The sequence below is a fragment of the Armigeres subalbatus genome, chromosome 2 (assembly GCF_024139115.2).
Source record: "Armigeres subalbatus isolate Guangzhou_Male chromosome 2, GZ_Asu_2, whole genome shotgun sequence".
In the NCBI taxonomy this organism is placed as follows: Eukaryota; Metazoa; Arthropoda; class Insecta; order Diptera; family Culicidae; genus Armigeres; species Armigeres subalbatus.
In genome coordinates this window covers 59,332,103-59,359,489 of record NC_085140.1, presented here as the reverse complement: position 1 = coordinate 59,359,489, position 27,387 = coordinate 59,332,103, and the positions used below count along the sequence as shown (strand labels likewise).

Sequence of the window (27,387 nt, the reverse complement as noted above, 5' to 3'; positions counted from 1 at the left end):
TTGTGGGCTTAAAAATGAAATTCTTTTAGGCTTCCGAATGGAATTCTTTTGTGCTTCCGACCAGATTCATGTTGGCCTTCTAAACGGAATCATTTTGGTCTTCCAAACGCAATCCTTTATGACATCCGAACGATTTTTTTTTATTCATTTCGAATGCCAAAATAAATTTATTCGAAAGCCCAAAAGGGTTTCATTTGAAAGCGCAAGGAAAAGGATTCTTTACATTGCTGTCTTTCTAGAATTTTAAGCGGAATCCTTTTGAGCTTCCCAAAGGATTTCTTGTGAGCTTCCGAATAAAATCCTCTTGGGCTTCCGAACAGAATTCTTTTGGTAATTCGAACGGAATATTTTGCGCTTCTGAAATCCTGTTGAGTTCTAAACTGAATTTTTGGAATTGGCCACTTTTGCGGATTTTACAGAATATCCGAATGACCGTTCCTGGGGCATTTAGAGGCCACTGAAGACTTCAGTATTGATTGCCCCCACAATTGATTGAATTATTTTGGTGCCAAATTGAGAAGCTCAAGCGTTGATCTTGCCGGGCAACGCTCAGGATGGAGATCTTTCAAGTCGGCCCTTTGCACCACCGGAGGTGTACAAGATCCATAAGCATAAGTAAAGCGTTGATCTTATTTTAGAAACCTGCAGCTTTCGTTAGGTGCCTAATGATCGAAAATCGGTTGAAATTTGAGTTTTTGTGATCGTGATGAAATCTTGGGTCCAAATGGACCTTAATGCACAATGTGTCGCTTTTTTATGGCGCCTCTCATGTCGCTGGAAGTTAATTTTCTCAGGGAATCTTTTCAATAGTTAGGAAAAGTACGAATTTTACAGATTTTTATCTCGTTGCGTTACAAAGTTACAGCGTTGTTTTGGGTGTGCTTGGGTCGAAATGGACCCCAATGCACTAGAAAGGTTAACCCCAAAAGAGTACGTTCCCAAGCCGAACTTGCCTAAGAAGGGCTTTCGAACAGAATTCTTTTATGCTTTCATACGGAACCCATTTGGGCATCCAAACTGAATCCTTTTGATCTTCCGAGCGAATCCTTTTGGGATTTCAAATGAAAGCTTTTTTAGGATTAAACCCAGATTAATCTACCTAGCGGCGATGATGCCTTTCTCGTGCATCGTAAAATGTACTGAAAAAATCACAAAGAAAGGTCAAAAAAGCACTTTAGGAGAATAGATCGCATATTTTCTATCATCTTGCATGTTATTGCATTAATTACTATGCATTGCCACCATTCTTGATTTTTTTTTCGGTTTTAAAATTTTTTTCTAAGGGGAGACTCTTGGGAAAAAACCTCGGAAAAAACAATGATTTTTCAATTTCAATAATTCCGGAATGCAATGTCCGATCGGGCCAATTTTCAATAGCAAACAATGGGATCGTATTCCCCGTCGAACTTGTTGCTAGTAAATCGGGTAATGCAAAGTTCCAAAAAGTGTGTCTACAAAATTTGTACACATACACACATACATACACACACATTCATACGCACAAACAGACATCACCTCGATTCGTCGAACTGAGTCGATCGGTATATAACACTATGGGTCTCCGGGCAATAGCGAAGTAAAACTGGACCATGGACTCACCAAATTGAATTTTGTTTTCTTAAATTTCAATTAATGTAAGCCAAAATTTTTGGAAGAATTTATCACGAAATTCCTGCAAGAATTCCCGACGAACTCTTTGGAAGCCTTTAGGGATTTTTTTGGAAATTCAATTGGAATTGCTTCGGTACCCCCTTCAGATTCTCCTATAAAATTTCCTTAAATATTTTTCTCCAGAAATGCTTTCAGCAATCCTCCAGCAATTGTTTTGTACCTTCAGGAATTTCTTAGGGAATTCAGGAAATTCATCTAGAAATAATTGAGAATTCCTGTAGAAATTCATTTGGAAGTTTCTCCTCTTGGTATTCTCTACGAAATTCCTTACAGAATTCTTTTAGATTTACCTTTAGGAATTCCATCGGATATTCCTTCAGGAATTCCTGGAAAATTACTTCAGGAATTCCTACGGATATTCTATTAGAAAATCCTTAGAAACTGATTCCAAAATTCCTTTAATAATCCCTTCGGAAATTCATTTAAATCTTCCTTCAGAAATTTCTCCTGAAATTATTTTTCAAGAAACTCCTGAAAAAGTAGCCATTTAGGCTACTCAGTCTTCAATTTAGTGAAAGGAGTATGTTATTTACCCGACGTTTCGACACGGAGATTGTGCCTTCCTCAGAACGAAAATATTGTCGTTTTTAACTGTCACTTCTGTTTGGTGTAACTTTAACTGCCACGATTGATTTTTTGTAGGTATTTTCCACAGTCACTTGTAAATCTACGTATTTGCTGGCAATGGCGCTATTTAATTTTTAATCAACTCCCCTATTCTGATTTTTTCTATTGGTAACCTGTAAAAAAGGGTTACTATTACTAAAATATCAAAAAACAGTCGTCACACAAATAGTGTAATTTTTGAAAATATTTCTGAGAGAATCCCTAAAGGAATTTCTATTGTAATTTCCATAGTAATTTCCAAAGGAATTGCTTGTCTTCATTTATAGAGATTTTCAGCTCTAGGCTGGCTCCAAAACCGAAGGAATTCTTGGAAGTAGATTTTTAGGGAATTTATTTTAAAAAACATGAAAGAACTCTTAAAGGCACATTTCATGGAATTCCTTTCTGGGTAAATTTCCGAAGTAATTACTGGAGAAATTAGTGAGAATGTAAGAAATTTCTTCTGGAATTCTTTCTGAAATTATTTAAGGAGTTTATCCAAAAAATCCTAGAATTTCGTTATTGATTTCTCAAAGGAAATCCTGGATAAAAAATCATTAAAAAAATACTGGAGTAATTTCCGAAAGAATGGAGTTTCCAAAGAAATGGTTGAATTAATTTCCGGATGAATTCCAGAAATAATTTCCGAAGTAGTTTCTAAAATAATTTCCAAAGGAATTTTGAAAGGAATTGGCAAGGAATTCTTTAAAAAAAAATTTCATCGAAGGAATCTAGAAATTACCAGAAATTTTCGTATAACTCGAGAACTAACCAGAGAATAAATCAATTTTAGGCGAAACAAAGTTCGTTGGGTCTGCTAATTTCTAAATAAATTTCATTCAGGAATTACCCAAGGTTTTATCTGAATGAATTTTCGAACAAATTTTCGGATAAGTAAATTCCTGGAGGAGTTTTAGTATAAGTTAATGGAGGAATTTCCAACGAAATACATGAAAGAATTTCCATTAAAATTTCCGAAGGAATGTTTGGAAAAAAATCCTAATATAATGCATAAATTTTTGAATGAATTTCACAATGAATTCCTTGCAGTATTTAGAAAAAAGTAGATTTCCCGTTGGAGTTTCAGGATAAATTTCTTGATGATTTTTTCAAGAAATTTCTGAAGTAACTTCTTCTACAATTTCCAGATGTCAAAACTTCGTTATGACTGAAACTGCCTTAATCGAGTAAGGATTTAGGCACTCAATGTTATCAAATCTTCGTAGTTTCAGAATTATTGTTACAGTTGACTTCAGTGAAAACAACGTTCAATGTCAATTTCCCTCTTCAAAATTATTTATATCTTATTTCGAAAATTAACAAAATCATCTGCCCCATGAAAGCAGCTTCGTGATGGTATGTGTGCATTCAACGTATTTTTTAGAATCCTGGAAATTTATTGAAAAACCTAAAAAAATAGGGAATTTATATTTTCAAGATGATTCGTCATCCTGTAACTGTATAATTGAAATGGATTTTTGATGGACGACTGCAAAGAAAAGTAATAATTTTAAAGATTTCGGATGGATAAAATTAGTAAAGATTAAAAAAGTTTTGTTATGAAATTCAAAGAGAAGATAGAAGGAGATACATCTTACTTTATGTTGGACTCGGCATCTTCATCTTCATATTTGGGAAGGTTGTTTGTTGGTTGCATGAGAAAGGCTAAAAGTAAACTATCCGAACCACTGTGAAGCGTCTGTTAGTTATTACGATGCGAACAAAATTACGGTGCTGTCTCAAGGAGGAACGTTTACGAATAACGAAGAAAGAGCAGTGCGCTCGACAGAGAGCCCGAGAGAGCTCTCGTCATTTTAATATGCTTTGCTTTGGCCGCAAACGTTAAAGGAATAATAATAACGATTGCCCGTAAACCCCTGGGCCTGGACATAGTCGATTCAATAGTTAAATGGTACATATTCAAATGTGAGGAGCATTCCGTTCGCCCCTGCCGTCCCGCCCGTCGTCGTTGGCTTTGATTCCAATTCAATTCAATTCATCGCTTCGCCCGGACTTGTATGTCTTTGCGCGCGCGCTCTTTCTCCCTTCCTCTCGTGAAGATATGCGGCACATGGTTGTTTAGATAGGCCAAGGAGGGAGAATAAAATTGGAAATTTGAAATGAAAGATAAAGTTCAGGCTCTTTTAAATGTATGAATATGGAAAGGGGAATGACTTGTCTAAGATCTTGGCAAAGATGTTTATATTGAACGACGGAATTAACTATTCGTGATGATGATGGTATGGTCGCATTTATTGCTTCATGTCAGTGGAAATGTGGCCTGGTATGATCTTATGTTAATATGAGTCACGAGTTTTTAGTTTGCTGCAACAGAAACAAGAACATTTCAAAACCCCAATAATCTCGGTGCCACAGAATAGCCAACATATTTTTTTTTCATTGCTCATTTTTACCTGGCTTTTTGTTATATGCTCTATCCAGTTTATTTAGTTTTTCTTTCTAGCTCACAAATGTATTGAAAAGGTAATCTCCTTACTGCGAAATGTGTTGGATGTTTACCTGCTTCGGATTTACCTACTGTTTGACAATGTTAAAATAGAATATCAAACACATAAATTTGTCGTCGGGATTTCCTCGTGGACTCGCGCCGCTGTAAAAAGTACAACACTACCTAAAAAGCACGCTTGTCGTACATAATGGAAGCGATACTGCATAAGTGATTCAGGACTAACCGAGTCGCGGAAGGTTAAATAATTGGAATATTAGGAGCAAGGAGGGTGGAGGGCTGTCCCTTAGTGGGACACAAAAATAGAAGTCAAAAATGAACATCGAGACAAAGGCTTACCACAACAAGAAACTATATTTCTCGGGTACTTTTTCAAAAGGACGTATGTGATTTTGTAAATGAAGATTCAAATGTTGATTTGTCCAATCTGATAGCACTCCCGCGCAAACCATCACCACAGACAGGTAGGAGTAGCCTTCGGATACCTGTTGGTGGTGTTGGTTTGCGTGGGATTACCATCAGATTGGACAAATCGACGTTTGCATCTATTGCATCATTGCACAATATCACATACGTCCTTTTGAATAAGAACCCAAGATTTTGTTACTTTAAACATCTTTCATCTGGTTGATCATCTAACAGACCCCATTCGAATTTGGCAACACGTTCGGAACATTTATGTTGCCAAAATCGAATGGATTCCGTTTCCTCATGATGCTTCACATTTCTTCATTTTTTGTGACAGTGGGAAAAAAATTTATGCGATTTTTAAACTATTTTTTTTACATCGCGTCGGTTTCGGAGTCTAACCAGTTTTTTACGCGAATGTTAAAATCTAAACGTTTTTTCCGGAACATTTTTTACACAATTTTTGTTACGATTTTTTTATGTCGGTTTAATGGTCTGACCAGTTTTTTTTTATACGGAATATGAGATTTACGCGGTTAAAGCAATTAAAAAAATGTGTTGCCCAAATCGAATTGGAAATAAATTTCTGTCTGACCCTGTCTGTTTTTGGGGAAGGTTATTATTATGGTTTGAGACCCTCTGCAAGGAGAGGCTTCCATACAAATGAAACTTTATAACTCGAGAACTAATCTCGCTTAACTTTTCTATACATGATTTAAGGACCTAAGTAACATTTTTTTCATGAATTAATTTGAGTACTGCAATCAAAATCTTTCATGTTCTATTAATTGCGCTCATCAAATTATTTCATGAAAAAAAAGTTACTTAGGTCATTATGAAAAGTTAAGCGAGTAATTATGTATAGAACCACTACGCTGGCATAGCAAATCATGCCGGGTAAGAGCTAGTCTTCTCAATATACAAAATGAGTTTGCTTTTCCTCACTAACCGATTCGTCATGAGACTCTCTGTGTTTATATACTAAGAAATCTCGCTTAACTTTTCAAAAGGACCTAAGTAACATTTTTTTTCATGAATTAATTTGAATAGCGCAATCAACTGGTAAGAATGCAACATTTGCATGAGTTCTGAAAAAAAGCATCAAGCTCGGACTGAAATCGATCTAGAGTGCGAGGCTACACTCAACTAATAGTAGGCGCAGGCCCAATAAACCGGCTGCAAAACCAATAATTACGAGGAATATAAGAGATAAAACGACTCGATATAATCGGCAAAGACGTAGGCGTGATAAATTTAGGACGGCGGTGCATCGATGCAAAAATGTGGCGGCCACACCTCTAACAACCATGTGGTCCTGCGGAAGATCTGGGGGACTTATGCAGAATTCACACTACCACTCATGGAGGTTTGTCCATATCGTGACGTGTTCTGCACATCACCCGATTTCGATCTATTTGGATAGAAACTCATTTTTTGTTTTTAGTCAATTTAATTTCATAATTGAAACAGATTTTACGACCGTGATTGCAATGAATGATTTGTTTAACAGCTTTATCGGTCAGTCAGTCAGTCACGCTAAAGAGTCCAAAGCAGGGGGATAAGATGGAACAGAGAAGCCCTTCCTTCAGAGAAACCTTGTGTATGTTAAAATTTGACGTAGAGATTACCGGAAAAAATGATTATTGGATTGGCAGTAAAATAAGGAAATAAAAGTAAAAATTAACGTTTTTACCGATAAGCCAGCCGAGGGCTGAAAGTCTCGTTAATAAAGACTTTTCAATAATTGTGTTGAGGTGCTGATTGTAATTCAATTTACAAATTTAAAGCTCACTCAATCTCAGGAGCACATGATGTCCATGAACCACTTCCACAGTTATGATTAGCGAGGTTTCTAAGCAAAGTAACCATTTTTGCATTCGTATAGCATAAGGCTAACACGATGATTTTATGCCCAAGAAAGTCGAGAAAATTTCCATCCCGAAAATTTCCTAGACCGGACTGGGAATCGAACCCAGCCACCTTTAGCATGGTCTTGCTTTGTAGACATGTATCTTTCCGCACGGCTAAGAAAGGCCTTTGTGAAACAAAAAGTAGTGTTTAGGGTCATTTGGCCGAATGCCGTTTGACCGATTTTCGAAGTAGTGAGTAGTGAGAAGTAAGAAGTTTATAGTGGAAAGTAAAAAAGTGAAAAAGAAGAAATGAGCAGTGTGAAATGATTAATGAGATGTAATAGGTGTGGGGCCCTCCTTAGCCGTGCGGTAAGACGCGCAGCTACAAAGCAAGACCATGCTGAGGGTGGCTGGGTTCGATTCCCGGTGCCGGTCTAGGCAATTTTCGGATTGGAAATTGTCTCGACTTCCCTGGGCATAAAAGTATCATCGTGCTAGCCTCATGATATACGATTGCAAAAATGGTAACCTGGCTTAGAAACCTCGCAGTTAATAACTGTGGAAGTGCTTAATGAACACTAAGCTGCGAGGCGGCTCTGTCCCAGTGTGGGGATGTAATGCCAATAAGAAGAAGAAGAAGAATAGGTGTGATAAAATAAGAAGCGAGTAGTAAGGAACACGAGGCAAGAGGTGAAAATGAAGGATAAACAAGTAATTGAAGAGCCTGGAATGAGAAAGAGCGAGGAAGAAGGAGGGAAGAAGGAAGAGAGGAGAAGGAAGATGAAAGAAAGAAAAAGAAAGAATCAAGATGGAAAAAGAAAGAAGGATATAGGAGGAAGAAAGAAGGACAAGAAAGAAGGAAGTAGGAAGAAAGAAGAACAAGAAAGAAGGAAGTAGGAAAAACAAATGATGGAAGAAAGGACAAGAAGAAGAAGGAAAAAGAAATAAAGAAGAAGGAAAAAGGAATAAGAGATTAAGAAGAATAAAGCATGAAGTAAGAAGTGTGAAGGAATAAAGAAGAAAGAACTTGAGAAAGAAGGAACAATTATTGATTTCTTACTTTTCAATACTCAATTTTCTTTTCTAGTTTCTCTTATTTCACATTCCACATCTCACATCTCTTGTTTCTTATTTTCCAGTTCTAATTTTTCAATTCTCAGAGCTCAGTTCTCAATGCTCAGTTCTTAGTACTCAGTACATAGCTCTCAGTTCTCTCTCAGTGCTTAGTTCTTTGTTCTCAGTTTTCAATGCTCAGTTCTCGGTTTCCAATTGTCAATTCTCAGTTTTCAATTCTCAGTTCTCAGTGTTAAGTTCTCAGTTTTCACTTCTCATTTCACACTATCTTCTCACTCCTTCCTACTACCTTCCCAATTCGCAATTCTCACTTCTCATATTTCACTACTCACTTTTGACTTATCACTATTCACTTTTCAATTCTCACATCCTGCTTCTCAGCTATCACTTTTTACTTCTCTTTCCTCAATAATAACTACCGACTTCTCAATTCTTACTTCATATGTGAAGTATCATTCCTCACTTCTTATTTCACACTTCGCAATTATCACTACTCACTTCTCATTTCTCACTATTCACTACTCGTAATCTGAGGTAAAATATTTTACTTCGGTCAAACGACCCCGACACCCAATGTAGGGCTTACAAACAGATAGTGTGGTGGTGTGGCTAGATTGTGTGCATTACTATGGTATTATTACTAACGTTCTAGGTTCGAATCCCGTCGCGGTCACACGATTTTATAGATGTTCGACGATAATTCTCGCGAAAAATGAATGAGACCAAAATGTGAAAAACGAAAGAAGAATTTCGTCTTATAGGCTCGATTTTCGTTTATCTTCCAAGGCTAGAGAAAAATGTGATAGATGAAAGATGTTTCTCACCAAAAACAACGGAAAAAGATTCTCCATTGGCCCGATTTTATATAAAAGGGTTTCAAGCTCTTTTAAAAATTAAGGATTTTGAATCATTTGTATCTTAGTAGAAAAATGTTCGACTACAAAGCAGATCAAGCAGAAGGTAACTTTCTAGGAATCCGAAAAAGTTATTGAAGCAATTTTCAGTCAGATCCTAGGGGAAACTGGGGTAAAATTAACCCCCTCCCCAGGGGCCAAACGACCCTTTGGCATTTTTGAGTACATTTTCGGAAGTTTTTCCAGAGTATTTACTACAGCGCATGTACGAACTACCAATCCAGTAGAAAACATTCTTGAAAATATTCCTGGAACATCATCGCTAAAAATGGCAAAAGGTCGTTTTGACTTGGGGGCTATACGTTGCTTTTTCACGTGGATTTTAGGATTTACCAGGGTTGTTAACGTTAATTAACGGTTAACGCCGTTTTTATTAAACGTTTATCAACGGTAACGGTAACGCTATCCGTTAATTAAACGTTAACGACTGCGTTATTTTACACGTTAATGAGTTGTTAGAATCCATTTTTTCAAGGAAAACTGCGACTGCGACTGCAGATTTTGTTCTTTTATTGGCAAGAGTTTTTGTTTGTCAACATATGTAAAATTTAGACATAAGGCGATTTGATATACAAAAGAATTTTACAAAAAAAATAAGATCATGTAAAATTTGTTTTCCAATAATAGAACATCATTACTTATCTATTTTCATTAGTCAGATGACGGTAGTATGTCACAAGATAACAATGTATTTTATAAGGGACTAGCAGACCCCAAAAGGGGAGGGGTCTCGAAACATCTTAAGAACCTTTCCCGGCCCCAAAAACCTATGCATCAAATTTTTTACGCTGATCGCTTAGTATTTTCAATGAATGCAATAAACAGATACACTTTTTTCATATTCATGTATTGCGCAGAACGGTATTGTATTTTCATTTCTCGAAGTTGTCAAGTTTGGTATCCATGAATGCATCTAACACCAGCAGCCTACACCTATGTTTTAACTGCTCGCATATTGAATGACCTCCTGAAGATGTACAAGTTGTCATTTCATTAGTTCCAATCGCAAGTTATTTTCCCATGATAAATCTTGATCTGGCTTGAATGGAAACATTAATAAGACTGTCATTGGCTTTTCGGTGGTGAACTACGATTGATAATGGAAAAATCTATGACCCATGGAAACCGCATTGGCTTAGAAACGTCCTGATTGTTTATTGGGCAGGAGCTAAGGAGAAAAAACTAACGAGCAGATTACCGATGTCCGTTGACGTTGAATCAACGCATCCCGTTAACGTTAACGTTACAATCCAAGTAGTTCAACGCAACGCCGTTGACGTTGAACCAAGAGAAAATTAACGACAACGGCGTTAATCGTTGATTAACGTTAACAACCCTGGGATTTACGAATTTACGCATTTTTTGTGTGCTGCTTGAAAAAGTTTTTCAGCGTTTGTTAGGAATTCATACGGTTTTGATTTTCGTAGCACGAATAAGCCGCGTTAAAACCAACTGTATTGTGCACTAAAGGAACTACAGAATTTCTGACTTTGGGTCACATATGGATATCGGTGAGTACTCATCAGTTTAAAGTTGGAAGGGAGCACAGCAATGAATAACAGAACGGCTATCACAAGGGAGCGACAAAGTATGAAGCGAACAGAAATTGATTTTTTTTTCAGAGGGACATTTGTGAGAACATCATTCACTTTTCATAAGACGAGTTAGTACTATCCCATTTAATTCCACCACTTTACAGATAAGTTTTTTTTTTAATTCAACAGAAAGGCCGTCATCAGTGTATCGTACTTAAATCGTTATTCGATCAAGTAAGAGCTGCAAGACAAGGCAAAAAGAATAGTAGCGCAACTGACCCACATTAATCTCCAACCATGCCACAAATCACTAAAACTGTTCCCAAACGCTGGAAAGGAAACTATTTCCAAAGGTTGCAATCGTTGTTAATTTGCCTTTCTTGGTAAGAGAAGTCACCATGTTGCTGTTCTTGTAAGAAAATTATTTGAAGCTTTTTAGTGGAATGTCTTCATTTGTCCAAGGCGAGCTGGTCCTATTTTAACTTTACAGATACGTATTTCGACCTCAACAGTAAGGTCGTCCCCAGTGTCTCGTACTTTTCTTCGAAACTTGAAACAAAGATTCCTGTGGCTTAGCCAAGTATTATAACTCTTGCTTGTAATGATGACGTGTCTCATTCGAGTGTTTACTGTAACCTGGTATCATAGGTTACAAATTCTCACACTTCAGTGAGAACTTCAGCGTGCTAAAATGGTTGAACTCTCAAGAAGACTGAGAACAAAAAAATGTGATTTATTCATTATTTTTTCGTCGTAACAATTTCCTACTGGGGCTTTTTAACTGGCCTGCGCTCTGCGAAATTGCATGAAACGTCTTTTTAACTGACCTGTGACCCTTTGTTCGTATAGGTACTGGATACGGAATTTATTTATTCGTACATATGTTGCAGGATATCCTCAGTTGCTAGTTGAAAAACATCTTTTACTATTTGTGATCATTTGGAACTCTCACACTTAAACTTGCAAGAATATGGATGATTTATGTTTTATAAACAAGTAATCGTCTTATTTTATTTAAGTGATCGTAAATTTAAGATTTTTTCTACCGACCTGTTTTAAATAAACTATCTAATGACAATTTGATGGTCAATCTGGTCAACTCAATATATTTAATCATTTATGACTCACAGTGATCATCGAATTGTTCTTCAGAACATTCGTAAACAAGACAACTCTTGAAAGTTTGTCTTTTGATTACGGCTTAGACGATTAAGACAAACAATGTCTTCCCTCACTGTTTCTTAGCATCTTTTTCCACTTAGGGGAGACTGGGTAGACTTGATCCCCTTTTCTGATTTCTGATGTATCACAACCAAAAATAAATAAACATACGCGATTTCCACACAGACTTTCTAAGAAATATAGTATTTAACTTTACTGATGTATGACAGTCCTTAAATAATTGTTGTTATTGATACACAATCGATTTTTTGGAGTACTGTCAAAAATCGACTTTGAAAATATTTGGGAAATTGATCCTCTCCAAGAACTTGCTTTGATAAAATTAGAAAGGTGCCCTCAGATTTTTTAAATATTTTCCCTTAAAAATACGCGGAATTATCGAATTGCTGTGCGCGTACTGGAACGATTTTTGTTATTGAATTCGACAGCACATGCAATTTTAAAATTTGGGGAGACTTGATCCCCTTTCTATAAGATCAATGCAATAAATAATTTTTCCAGCCAACCCTTCGTCAAATCCGTCAAATCTACCTTGGATAATCAAAATTCGGACACACTTAAATTTCGGACGCTTGAATTCGTATGGGAAATTTTCTGAAATATTTCACCGAAATGTTTCGTTAAGCTGGAACGGAAGGACTAATAGTTTTTGCTTGTTTTAGTATAGTTACATTTTAATAAGACATGTTAATACAATGCGACGAAATGATTAAAAGACAGTCTGAGCTGTGCAGTGAGAATTGTTTTCAATAATTCTTCCCGGTACTGTGTAATCAGGTGTCCGAAGTTTGAATCTTTGTGTCCGAAATATAATTCCAACCCCGCCGGTGTCCGAGGTTTGAATCAAACAGAAGCCGGACATTTTCATAAATTGCAACATTCTTTGCAATATTGTGCACGTATTAAATACGTAGTTCAAAGATGAATACTGTACTCAGTGATTGCAATGGTGATTAAAACGGTGCGATTTAAAATGCGAGTTAACAGGATGTTTGTATATCAGAAAGTGCTTAAGCGTCCGAAGTTTGAGTTTGCACGGTACAAAAAATTAGAAGCCTAAGAAAGGTTTTTAATTTTTTTGAATTTTTTCGCCAAATTTGTGTATGGGTGACTAACGGGGGATCAAGTGTCCCCATATTGAGGCAATAACTTCAAATCCAAATATCCTAAAACTTTGATGGAATGTTGACATTTTCATCAGTACAGATCAATAAGCGTATTTATGGCTTGTTGCTGTGAAAAAACGAAAGCATTTGGTCGTTGTTATGAAAAGTTGTTCAAATTTAGCGTAGCCAACAAAAAATCTTTAGGAAGGTCAAAACATACAAACCGCCCTGCAGAATTGATAAGGCTGTCAATCCAAAAATAACTCACCACATAAAGGTCATTTGTCTAGAGGATCTATACTAAAAATACGCTAGAACAAAACTACTTTAGTTTTCGATAAAATAGGGGGTGATCAAGTCTCCCCGAGGATCAAGTCTACCCACCTTCCCCTATACTAATAACTCTCTGGTGGTATTCGTACAATAATCTTCAAATGCGTGTCAAACCAATATTAAGGTAGGGTTAGGCTTCGGCTACCTGTTGGTAATGTTGTTTTGCGTGGGCGTGCCATCAGATTGGATAAATCGACGTTTGAATCTTTGTTTACAAAATCATATACGTCCTTTTGAATAAGTACCCGAGAATTATTGTTTCATCAAAGATAGCTTCGAAACTATTCTCTTGTCGCATTGTACCATGGTATGAATACCGCTGGTCTGTCCTTAGTATTAGACAAACTACCATGACGATCATGTAGCGTAAGCCTCCATTTTTTTGCTAGTGATGTTTGTGGTCTCAGAATCATCGAAATAAAACTAGGCTTAGTTTACGTTTTGTTTTCAAGCCCTAATCACATACATGTTATAGGAAAAATAATTTATATTTTATTGAAGTTAAAATAAATCCCCTTGGCACATCATTCTAGACCGCTTCAACTGTTTTTTGTACCTTACGGATTGTACAAAGCCACCCTGAGCATGGTCTTGCTTTCCAGCCGCGCATCTTACCGCACGGCTAAGGAGGACCCTTTAGTTTTTCTAAGTGAAGCATTAATATGACATCATCTACACATAGTGAAATCTTTGCGTCTTTGTAATTCTAATTATCCAACACATAAAACAAAAATGCCGTTTGGCAAGAGTGTGAAGATTTGTAAGGACTACGCATCGTGTATATGCTTTTGAGATATAAGGACTTTTCCTATGTGCTTCACTTGGTCGTATACGTGGAAGTCAATATCTTCTCCTGCATGTTGAAATAGCAGGCCTGGTAGCGAGTCACTTTTTAGTGACTTGGTCACTATTTTGAGTCTAGTCACTATTTGCATCCAAAAGTCACTAAAGTCACTATTTTTCGGAAAATGGTCACTAAAGTCACTATTTTTGCATTGCCTATTGTAAAAACCAGATTAATCCACCTAGCGTTGGTGGTGCCTTTCTCGCCGCTAGTTAAGACATCAACCTTATATGGGGTTTATATGGTCCGATGAACCATTTTCTCCATAACTTTTAATCGCAATGACCGATCGTTATAAAATTCAATAGTGATCAACAAGGCTTTGTCCCCTGTCGAATGAAACCTGTTGCGAGAAAATCGGTTAAGGATTACTATACGAAAAGTTGTCTAATGTTTTTTATAGCTTTTGTGCACACACATACACACACATACACACATACATACACACGGACAGACAGACATGTGCTCAGCTCGTCGAGTTGAGTCGATTTGTATATAATGCTATGGGTCTCAGAGGCTTCTATCAAAAGTTCGTTTTCGGAGTGAAATGATAGCCTTTCGGTACAACTTTGTTGTACGAGAAAGGCAAAAAATCATTTAAAAATCATTTGTATCTACTGTTGTTATCAACCAAATCAAATGTGCGTCTGGTAGCAATATATAAAATTTGGGAAATATGCACCAAAAAAGTTCCAAGTGTGTTGTGAGGTTCGTGAGTTGTGGAATCTTGAGGTTGTTTCCGATTAATATCGACTATGATCTTCTACTTCACGAATGGAGTTTGTTGCGAAAGGTTGACCTCGAGTATAGAGTACCGAATTGAGGAGTATTGGAACTAGAACTACGTCTGTTGATGAGCGGTTATACCCCCGGTGACAAAGATAGTGCACAACTTTTATGTTTAATTCTCCAAATGAGACAGACCCTAAATCCGCTCTGTAACCCTTCGGGAAAAGCCACGAAAAAGAAATTGTACAGCAAGTTATGTCAGAAGTATTTCTGGCCCGAAGCTAGATGGCGTTTTGACCGTGCGTGAAAACAGGCTTTGCGAAAATGAGTTGCGGATCATATGCAGGAAGTCGTGATAGAAAAAATGCTTGATTAATGGCTTCTTCAAAAAGAAAAACAAAATGACACGACGCTGCTCATTTTTGCTAACGAGGGTGTTCATTTTTTACTATAATTTAGTGCCCCTAACTCCGGTAAGATTTGTATGAAAAAAGCTCGAGAATTAAATCGCCTTGAAAAAGGATTATGGTGTAATTCAAAACTTTGTGATTGAAATTATTTTAGAAATATCTCATGTTTATAAAATTGATTTTGTTTATTAACAATTGAGAATAGCCAAAAAACTAGTGTGAATGAATTATTCGGTTTTTTAATCTAAAATAAAACCACAAACTAATTAGATTTAAAAGATTTTTTTACTCGAGATTATTTGGCCACCCTTTTATTAACTTCAATACTAAAGTATGCCTTTTTATAAATTATAGTTTATTAGAATTTCTGGATTTCTAATAAAAGACCATGATTTTATTGGATCCTCAAGTACGAGACACTGAAGACGACCTTACTGTTGAGGTTAAAATACGTATCTTTTAAAGGTAAAATCAAGTGGTAGAATTAAATGGGAAGGCACAAACCCGTCTTATCACAAATGCATCCTCAATATCCAACTCCGTGGTTCTTATGAGATTGTTGCAGTTACTGGCCTCTTGGTTCCATCCTCTTCCTCCTTACGGTAAAGATGGGCGTGGTCAGTAGCAGTAATATTCATGCTTTTGTTGTTTTTGCCTTTTCTTGATTTGTGATAGCATTCTAGATAAGGATTTCAAAAATAAAACACTAGTTTGCAATCTACAAATTATATCAAAACAATTGTTATTGCAACTTGTAGCTCTATCCCCGGTTTAAAACTTCATGCAAAAGTCACTATTTGGTCAATTTTTCAGCATTTGAAAGTAACTATTTGGTCACTTTTTCTGCAATTCAAAGTCACTATTTGGTCACTTTTTCGTCATCGTTGGTCACTAAAGTCACTATTTTGAACGGCATTCATCGCTACCAGCCCTGAAATAGGTACAATTGGTATTCTCGGTTTTCGACGGTCTGATTAAGGTTTTGGAATAGTTATTATACTATCAATTTTTCACTGTGTTAGTACCAGTACAGTACCACTACCCATAGTTTGTTAAATTAAATATGATCGGGCCATAACGATCCACGCAAAAAAGGGGGTTTCTCCATCAAGCTATAGTTTAAGTTGTTTCTCTCCTTTAGAATCGTCGGATTCTTGACGGATAATTACCCACATGAGTTCTTCTAAAATGTTGTCAGAATAAAAAAATGAAGATGGTCTGAAATGCTTTTCAAATAAACTAGATTGCATCTTTAGCCATGATGTCTGACGGAGAAATCACTTGTCTAGGCAAATGCGTCAGCCCTATCACAGTGAGAATGGCTTCGTAAAAAATGACATGGGACAACTATGTTTAGCACGGCAGTATAATAGGATTTATGTAAATTTGTGCGCAGGGCCTAGTAGGTTAAACGGCTGTCTGTTTTGTCTTTCTTGCAGAAATTATTTGAGTAGTGTGTATTGAATGTTTGTGATATTATGGTTTTTGTTGATATTATTGTCAGCAAGCGGGTTGAACATCAGCTGCCAATAGAATGAGCAAGTTTATGAATTTAAAAAAAAGTTTAATAATGAACCACACTATCAAATAAACCTATAGACTGAATAAAATGAGTGACTGAATTAGTCAACTAATTAAATGGTCAACTAATAACCAACCCAGTAGACTTACTGATGAAGACGAAAGGCTACATTTATGTACTGTTTTCTATACAATTGCTCATATATACGAAATGGAAGTCAATACAATTAAAAGCCCGAAGTTTATTGTTAAGCTATGTCTCTTCAGTTAATGAAGAAACGCGTTTATTGATGCATTCGATCCCAATCTCTCATTACATACTGACTAGTAAACTAAGAATCTCACTCTTTTCCTCTTTAAATCATTTCTGTCTCATCTCGCATTCACGATCCATTGTGCAGCCCAATGACCAGCGACATCTCGGCAAAGGTTCGCTGATCGGAAGTGTCGTCCAGAATCCTCGGTCGCTGCTGTGGGTAACGGTCCTTGTGGCGCATCCGCTGGTTGGCCCAGCGGTCCATCAACTTCCCGGACGCACAGGTGCGCTTCCAGCCGAGCGTTTGGGCCGGCTTGTAGTACACTTCGGCGTTTTCGGATGGGAAAAGTTGTGTGATGACGTGCGCATAGTGCCGCATCAACCGATGGGAGAACATGATGTTGTACACCAGGAACTGCTCCACGATGCAGTGGGTGAGGGCGGCCTGGATTTTCCGATTCATGGAGCTGTACGTGTTGTAGTACGACAGCACCCACTGGCCCTGGCGGCTAGCTTGCAGCAAATGTCGTAGGCCTTCGAACGATATGCGGATGGGAAGGTGGCCAGCCACGGCGTTGGCTGTGGTGGGTTTGATAAAGGGTCCGCTTTGAACAATGGAAGGGCGTTCAATCAGACGAATCGCATGATCTGAGGACTCCAGAGATTGTTCTGGTTCGAGAAGTGATGTGTCTGTGATGAGTGGGTCTTCGTCGTCTTCCAGTTTCATTTTCTTCGGATCATGTGGCATTGTGTCATGGAGGATGGGGGGTGGGTTCGGGGTATGATCTTCGAGTTTGCCGTTGAAGCTCATCTCTGATGAACAGTGGCGACGCTTTCGAGGACCTAACATTTGAAGGAGGGTATTCGCTTGAAAGTCCTTTATCCTGTGCTTGAAAACGATTTTCTGCCCCAGCATCCGTGGGTCGTTGAATAGTTCATTCATCTCGGCGTCCTGAATCAGCTCCAGACAGCGTACTGTGATGCCACAATCTGCAATTTATAAGAGCTGGATTAATTCAATTGAGCTTTTGTCACACTACTCTAGATGACTGAAATTAAACAGACACAAACTAAAACCGAAAACAGAAGTAAGACGTAAAGATATGATTCAGTCCATGCTTGTGATTGCTGGGTAACCAGTGAGTTCAAATGTACCATATGATATACGAATGTACATCTAGAGTGAGTTTTTAGAAGGTCGATATATTGAAAAGACGATGTATAATTATTTTTGTTCGAAATCTGTTGAAATGATTTGAATTTTTTTCTGCCAACAGTTAATTTGTTAACGGTTTGGCTAACTTGCTAACTTGTTCTAGAGTACGGTGCTATAAATAAATACTTGAAAATTCCTATAAAAAAAATAGTAAAAACAAACAAAACTTGAGTATCACCATATACATACTCCTTATTCGTTCGTTTTCAACTAGCACAAACTTGTGCCCAGGAATTGAGCTCCAGCTAAAAACGCTATAAACTTGTGTAATTAATTTCCTTAACGATTTCGACATTAGTACCATTCATACTGTAACAAAAGTAGAAGCACACAGTCGAATCAATTGAACATAGAGCTAAGACTATTGAATCGAGCGCGAATACGGTGGCCCCAAACACGGGAGAGCATGCGCACTGCCAGCGCCGTTTGGGTTACATGTTCAAAACGACACGATTCTCAACGACGACACAACACGATTATATTATACTTACAAATCATTCTGTTCAATGAACTCCTCTGCATTCCCCACTCGTTGATGATCGTCTTCTCCAGCTCCAGACATTCGTACTCGTCCATGGGTTCGATTTCGATGCCATCTTCCGGCGACTGTTCCAGGGAATCTTTGTCGCTCATGTTGACCCAACAGGATAACTTCCTCGTGCCTATTTCGAATCGAACCGAATCGACAACAAGAACTTTATGTCAATTAATCAAAAATAGATTCTCCAAAACCGCCACCCCTTTCAGTTTGGTTGAGGCTCGGGCAAAAAATCACTTCTAACCAGCAGCACAGTCAAAATGAAAATGGCTGAAAACCCGACTACACAGTCAGACTGAACTGGTACATGCGTCAAAGTGAACGTGAGAGACATGTTAATGCCTGGTGGTTCTATGTGTATTGTATTTGTGCTGTAGGGGATGTAGAAGGTAGGTACATTTATGATCAAAAGGAAAAGGGGCTCTCAGTTTGCCATTGAAGGGTACTGTACTTCATAGTACACAGCATTTCGTTCTCGGTTTTGCGCTCTCTCGATTTCATAGTTTTATCTCATAATCATATTTATAATGTTGTGCGGTAGTCTGGTCGGTAAAGACTTTATGTGCATTTAACTATTCAATTACGGAAAGTAGAGAACGGAGAGTAAAGCAAGAGCGATGTTTCCGCGCGGTAGTTTTTGAATGCTAGTTTGCCCAGCCCCAGCATCATCTCACACCGAGAAAAGTATGGAAAACGTGTTTTCTTCTATGAAGACGATTCCAACGGAGATGTCAGCAAGGGTGGTAATTGAGAGAATGCAATGTATGTAAATGCATTGAAAGCAATCTAGTTTCTTGGTTTTGTTGTCCGTTTGACAAATCATTGCTCCTTACCTTCGATTGCCTGCATTCGGGATTCAGATGTTTTTATGTCTATGTGGGAATTCGTTTCTTCCCAGACACTTAGGTAGGAAAGGTTAGGGGCAGATCATATCATTAGGAGGATAATAGATTTATTCTAGCTTCAATAAGTTTGTTCGACAGATTTGACATTTTTTATTTTTTTCAAGTTTTAAGATGTTGCCCGTCATGTAAGAAAACTTGTTTTAATTATTTTGTTAATTGCAAAATTTCACATAGGGGTGGTAAAGCTTAACTCTATCCTTCCCACAATATTTTCAAAGATTTCAATACAACACTTACTTGATTGTTAAGAAAATTATTTTGAGCTTTTTAGTGAAATGTCTTCACTTGTCATAAGACGAGTTTGTACAATCCCATTTAATTCCACAACTTAATTGTACCTTGACAGTTACGTATTTCGACCTCAACAGTAAGGTCGTCATCAGTGTGTCTTACTTGACTCGACTCGAGTCGTCGTACGAGACACTGTCGAGTTAAGTACGAGACACTGAAGACGGCCTTACTGTTGAGGTCGAAATACGTATCTGTCAAGGAGCAATTAAGTGGTGGAATTAAATGGGATTGTACAAACTCGTCTTATGACAAGTGACTTACTTGATCGTTTTCAATAGTTTCATTATTTTTACATAATTTATCATATAATCAGTCTAATGAAACCATAAAGATGTTCCAAATATTGCTTTTGTTGTTGAAACAATTCAATGAAAGTTGGAAGGAGTAAAATTTAATGGAAATTTAATTCCTACTGAACATTCTGTAGTCAGAACGTACATGTAATAAATATAAACTGCACTGATAATTTATTGCACAGAACGGCATAGTCAGCATTAAGCATCATAAGTGTGTAGGACAATGTAAAACACGAAGTAGTTCCGGCAGGCCGAGTTTTTCATATCAATTGACTCAGCTTAACAAATTAAGGAGAAATTAGTATAAGCAGGGTGTCCATCCAGTCGGGAAAACCTGGAAAAGTGGGATAAACCCGGGAATCTGACTTGACCGGGAAATCATTCATCCAACTAGGAGATTCAATATGGATCAAATTGACAAACATTTCTTACAATAGTTATGACCAATTTTATTGTAATCTTCTGTACTATGTTGTATAGTCAATGCATGTCACTCAGACTTTTTTTGTTCTGAAATTTTAGAATCGCACTATTCTAAGCCAAATCAATGTCGATGCTTTCTGATTTCTCTAGGGAAGCTATATGGGTCTTGCATCTATTTTTTTTATTTTGAGATGGTTTTCGAAAGTTCTCAAAAGCCTTAGCCACGACATATACACAAGTGAATCACACCATCTCAGCATACTAAAGAAGTCCAAGGAGCAATTCGTAAAGTATATATCGCTGTTCAAAATTGGTCACATTATTGCGTTCCAGGACTACTACCAAACATTGTAATGGCAAAAATAATATAAGCATTTTGATACTCATATTTCTACTTGTCCAAAATGTTGACGACGCTGATAACAACAATCGATGTGTTACAAAACTGGCTATCAAGTTAAGTAAGAATTGTATATCAAAATTTCTTTTAAGCAGTTTTGAAAATATGTATTCGGAATGTAAGAAAACTAATCACCCAGACATCTCCCATTATTCTTAAAATTTATGATCAGATTTGTCGTAGAAAATGAAACTGGAAACAACCAATTACAGGGCTGTTACAACAGTCGCGGATTTTCGCGTTTTTCGCGAATTTCGCAGATTTACACTTCCAGTCGCGAAAATCGCGGTTCCTTCAAATATTGTCGCGAAAATCGCGGATTTATAACTACACTCTCGCGAAAATCGCGATTTTTTCAATTTAACTTTAGGATAAATTCAACATGTCGATTATTTGGGAGTTTGCAAAATAAGCAATCCGTCAAACATCCAAACACATGGCATTCGAATAACCATTCAATAGTCGTATGGAAGTTGGTTTAAGTGGACACATAGAAAGTCTGTCGAATTGCATTTATAGATAACTGAAATGCCGAGCATTATTTATTTTATTGCCTAGAACTTTTGTGCCACAAATTTCGGAATTACAATTATGATTACTTGCGCTGCATAGAGGGTGGACAATAAAGTTGGATCAAACGCATAAATGTTCGCACATGCAACTGCCGGGACGGAACTGATAGCTGATCGAAGCTGTCTTTATTTATGTGTTTTTGATTTATAACATTAGGTTCAACATCAATGAGGAAAGGAATCAGAAGGATTCCTTTCGCGAGCCAACCTTGGGTCCCGCCAATAGCAAGGTACATATAATAGCAATTTAAATTAAGAGGAAGGCCGGACCAGAAGGGCCGCCTTGTGAGCCAACTAAGGGCTTCGCCAGTTATTTTGAATTAAAATTGTCACATTAAAATTATGGTAAGGATAAAATTTGGTAAAGAAAAAAACACAAAAACAAACACTAATAAAATAGACAAAAAAATGCCATGATAGGGTTCCCGCGGCTCCGGCTTCTCCGTAAGGACTAGACTCCTGGGGTTCCTGCCGCTTTGCATGACTCCTTAACCTAGGGTGGTGGGAACCTGGTTCATCTGCATTCTCGAGTGTCTCGCAGTTTTAATCTTTTCTTTGCGCGCTGTTCTCCGGTGGTATGTTAACTTGCTGCTGAAGGATTGAGGTCTAGGTGGGGAATGCCACGTTTTGGTCATCCTAGGCAATATCAGCTGCCAAACAGAAAGTCCTTGTGGATTGTTTGACCTCTCTTTTTGTTGAGAAAGTATCAGATCGCATGTCAATGGCTGGGGCGATATTCAGAAATCCGAATATAGTCGGTTGAACGATAGATATACACACTCAGTTTTTATTTCTGCAGCTCGGCAAAAATCCGCACAGCCGTGTGCCAGCAAAATAAATAACTGATATTCCAGCAAAAATAGGGTTTGTTAGCTGATTTTTGGCAAATTATTTGCTTATCAGCAATTTTGACAGAAATCTCGGCAAAAAACGTGTTTACTGGGGCACGGCTGTGCGATTCTCGGTAAAAGTTCAACATTTTGCTGAGATCCCGGTAAAAAAAATTAAGTGTGTAGATTTTTTTAATTGTCCGACCATCAGTTGCGTCAAGTTTTGTACCATGCTTAATGACTCCCACTATTGCAGGCATCATTCAAACCATTCGGTATTCGTCCTTTGTTTTATTATGTATTCCAATAACTTTGTATAGGCTAGATTTTTCCAGTTCAATGTGTTTTTGTTCCATTATCTGTGCTTCAAAATTCCTCGCTGTTCTTATATCCATTGAGAGTTTATTCGTGATTACTTAATTACAACAAACTGTCTGACTGTACTTGATTCTCGAGACTCCAAAAGACTCCTACGATGGACAGCACATACGGCGTTGTAATGCTCACTATAGATGGCTAATCGCTTGATCCTGGCAAGTCCTTCCTTCGTTTGGGAGATTACTCACTAACGAACTAGTTTGCACATGTGGGGGCAGAATCTAACTATTTCCGCTTACTAAGCTTCATTAGCTCTTACGTACTCAGTTAATGCTGAGCAAATTGCTAAAAGGCGCACTGAAGTTTAGTACCCTCAGGTCTACTTCAATTGCAAAACACCATAGTGTACGCCAAGGAGGCCAAGGAGAACCATAGTGTACGCGACCTATCATGAAGCCTACCTACGGTCTCTTTTGGTACCTCTAGTGCATGTTATCTTTGCTAGATGCTCTTCCGGCAAATGAACAACGTGTCGAGTCTGCCGTGTTATATAAGCTTAGCAATTCTCATCCATTATCTCTTACGTAGTGGTAATGACATCATTTTTCAAATCGTGAACATTATCCAAGTTTTTGAAAATTCGTTCGGGTCTCAGCAGAGCTATGTCGCTTGCTTTTGAAGAAATTGGTCTTATTATTTCCTAACTGGCGGATTGATGGAAGTACAAAATGCAATGACTGATCAATAAATAGCCTGACGGATTATTGGTGCGTCCATGCCCTTGTAAAACGATGGTAGAGATTAGAAAAAAAATTATATAGCGTACTAAAAAGTATAATTCAAATATCTAACTGGTATTTACCTATGACAACAGACTGCCATCTGGCCAACCAACCTATAGCTAAATGCATCTATACAACGTCGATTAGAATGGAGGGTTTCCCGGAAACATTAAAAATTGAATTTTCTTTCGGGCATAGTTCAACACTGCACACTGCACTTTTCTGTGGCTCGTGATATGGTTGAAATGTTACCTATGCAGTTTTGGGTATTACATAAATTAGCGAATGTTTTTTCATTTTCTTTTCTATAGACGAATATGCCAATATATTAGAAGCAAAAATATTGAAATTTCGCATTTATAAAACGTGTTTTGAAGCAAGAAATTATAACTTTGTTTGTCGCGGATTTGTTTCTACAGTCGCGGATTTCAATTTGCCAGTCGCGGATTTAACGGATGGGAATTCGATTAGTTTGTAACAGCCCTGCAATTATTATAATAACCTTTTACTCCATCGTCCTTGGCTAATCATGATTTTTTTAAATCTTCTATTGGCATTTGTTCTAAAAATAAATGTTAATAATGCTAATAATGTTAAATATAAAAGGGAGCATCCATACATTACGTAACGCTTAGAGGGGGGGTCGCCCGAAGTGTGACAACCCATACCAAAATTTGAGAGGCTTCATACAAAAAGTGAGACTTATGGGGGAGGGGGAGGTTGAAAATGGCAAATTTTTGCGTTACGTAATTAATGGATCTTCCCAAAGATAGATTCAAGGAATACAAAACCGACTAATTCTATTGAATAATTGATAAGCTCAAAGAAGCGAGAAGATTTACTGTTAGGACTGCATGATGGCGCACGGCTATGGCATAGATGCGCACTACTCGCGATGCAGTTGCGATATCCGGAAATGGGAGAAAATGCGATTGTCGCGAGAGCTCAGTTCGGTTTTTAACTGGATCTACAATAACATTTTTCAAATTCATTTTCAATATTTGTCCATCCTTATCCACTGTGCAATATTGAATTATACCTTCCGCTATAATATTTAATAAAAAATTGTATGGTTTTAAGATTTTTTCCCCAGATAGTAAGTTGACTTTGATGTTGTATTCCAGAAAACAAATTACAGGCATACCTCGATAAAACGTGCACCTGCGTTATTTTAGTGTACGTACTATCGAAAACAATCCGACAAAAAAAAGTTTTTGCCTTTTTGTTGATTTAGGGTTGGCAGAATGTTTATAAAACCACCCAGAAGCCAAAATTGGATAGAAGGCTCTGTACTTTTTTTTTAATCTATCATTTATTTGGAAGGCTCATTTGCCGTGAAGCGTTACGGAGCCAAAATCATGTTTTAAATACAGTTTATTATGATTCTTATACACTAATATTAGTTTTGGGGAACCGTAAGACTAGCGGTTTGGTCGAGGTTACACACCTAAAAATTATTAATGTTACAGGTGACGTGATTGAAAAAACTGACACAATAACGCAAGACGTAATATGAATTGAGATTTATCTTTCAGTCAATTTGGATGCAAACGAAAGTTTCAGTCCAATCGCCACAGTTTCAATGAAAAACAAACTGAAATTTACATCCATCGAACCCAAAGCACAGCAACCGGTGCGATGAACGTATGAAATAACAACACACGCACCCAACACCCAAGCAGCCGACGGGTTGATGCAATGAACATATACGCGGAAGAATGTAGAACTTGTTTCACTTTGATCTCTGCTTCCTCACCACGCGGTGATGGTTGAGTGGTAACGTGAGTGGCGTTCACGCGGCGAACCGATGTTCGATTCCCGTCTGGTACTTTATCATTTTGTTTCAATAATACAGCCGTGTAAATTTAAAAGTGAGCCTAGTTTCACATTTCGGGATCAATTTGCGATTTGGGCGTAACTTATTTTGTAAATAAACATTGATTTATTGATTGCGTAGATTGCAAGCGTTTTTATCCCAAACTAATTCCTTTACCTGATAGAGGAAAGCCTATTCTATCGGATGCATACCGTAGTTTCCTTCAAAAATGCTTACTTTAGCAGGAATTCACTTTCCAATGTTTGTTTACAGAATAAGTTACGCCCAAATCGCAAATCGGTCCCGATTTATCATGACACAGTTTCGCATCAATAATGATGCTCGTGGGTGTCGGTCTCGAAGCATCTAAAATTACATGGCTTTTTCGAAGTGGGTATGGAATACAATAATATTGAAGGAAAGGAAGGGAATTTAGGGTGCTTAAATTAATTTCATATGATGTTGATATTCACATAGTTGATATCATTGGCGATGTTTCACATCTGTAACGAGATAAACATTTTTTGGAAGACAGCAGCAAGAGGAAGACATACGAGTGGGATTTAACGGTAGACAACAAGAGGGAGACATTCTTAAAGGACTACGACAACGAAAGGGATGGGTGGACGACGATTACAGTCTAACATCAGCCACTTTCAGAGAATGGTGGACAAGGGACATGTATTCGAGATCAAGACACGCCAACACTTCCCTAATAGGCCTCGGCTGCTTTCCTCGGACCCGCAGATATTCAGTTAGCGCAGATCTGGGGCCACGATAAGGCTCTGTACTCTAAGCTTATTTGTATTTGATATATGTAGTACACAACGGACCAGCAGGAACCAGATTCTTCTTGAAAAGAAGCCTACATGTAGCATTGAGCAAATTCACCATCTTTGTAAATGTGAGGCTATTTTTTGAACGAAATATTGTATTTTGATGTTATGGAACATTCATAAATTACGTGACATTTGTAGAAGAAATGTTTTAAAGATATGTAACACATCGTTTATAATTATGCATGTTACTTTAAAAAGTGATGGTAGCGGTAGATGGATCACTACGTTTTTACGTGACGTATTTAATGGATTCCCCTGTAGAACCTCTAAGGTTGCCCTGAACTGCCATCCTCCTTGCGTCTCTTTTGGCTCCATTAACGCTTCCTTACCGACAAACTGCCAGCAATAGTCGCATCGCGTTTGTTTGAAGGAACCTTTATTAAGATTCGTAATTATATGCGTACATATCACTAAGAAGAGTATAAAGATAACAAGAAAACTGAATTCGAAGATGTAAGAAAGGGTTAACTTTCTAAATTATTATAGTTTTATCGTCTTTGGAATCGTTTCTGCCTTTCTCGTACACCAAGGTGTATCCGACTTTCTGATCCTCTTAGCTCGGCGAATTGAGGTGATGTCCGTCGATAAAGTCTTTAAATTAATGTGACCAGACGTCCGTTTGGCGGGTCGCAGCATTTTTCAGCATCATTCTTATTAGCTATACAAATTTATGCAGCCTCGCAAACATTTTGAAATGTTTTTTGTAGAGCAAAATCTATGCAAAAAGAAAAAGCATTTCCGCTTGTTAATTTCCACGTCAGGGGAGTGATACATATAGGAGTCCCGAGTTTCGCAGGACGCTTGCTGGTCACATTACTTCAAATCTTAATCATTGGATAACGATCTACTCACAACTGCAACTAGCATAACATATTCTATACCAAACATAAAGATACCTTTGTAAAAATGTGGGAATTGTTCTTCTGGAAACTAAGAAATTGCTCCTAGAACGCCCCCTGCAATCCATCAAGAATTTATTTTTTAAAAAATCCTTCTAGGACTCAAACCAGGAACTCCATCGCAAATTTCTTCAGGAAGTACTTTAGAAATTCTCCAGGAAATACTTTGGGAACGTCTTCGGATACTCCCACAAAAAATCCTTCGGAAATTCTTCCTGTGACTGGCATTTTCCGTAGCAGTTCTTGGAGGAATTTTCTGCAGTATAGCTTGAGAAATTTAAGTAGAAATTTTCTGGAGGCATTCTTGAAGTAATGTCCGGGGAAATTATTGACGGATTTTTTGGGACAATTAATGG

General features: G+C 37.6%; 2 protein-coding genes across 3 annotated transcripts in view; one reads left to right on the top strand and one right to left on the bottom strand.

Annotated features, from left to right (window-relative positions):
- LOC134208713 (serine/arginine repetitive matrix protein 2) overlaps positions 1 to 27,387 on the top strand; it is a 152,312-nt gene that overhangs the window by 20,103 nt on the left and 104,822 nt on the right. The gene's annotated exons all lie outside the window — the stretch shown is intronic.
- Positions 16,892 to 18,976, bottom strand: LOC134208715 (uncharacterized). Its single transcript, XM_062684548.1, has 2 exons — positions 18,614 to 18,976; positions 16,892 to 17,896 (listed from the first exon to the last, which is right to left on the bottom strand). The coding sequence occupies exons 1-2, from the start codon at positions 18,753 to 18,755 to the stop codon at positions 17,034 to 17,036; spliced, it is 1,005 nt and encodes a 334-aa protein (XP_062540532.1). The 5' UTR covers positions 18,756 to 18,976; the 3' UTR covers positions 16,892 to 17,033.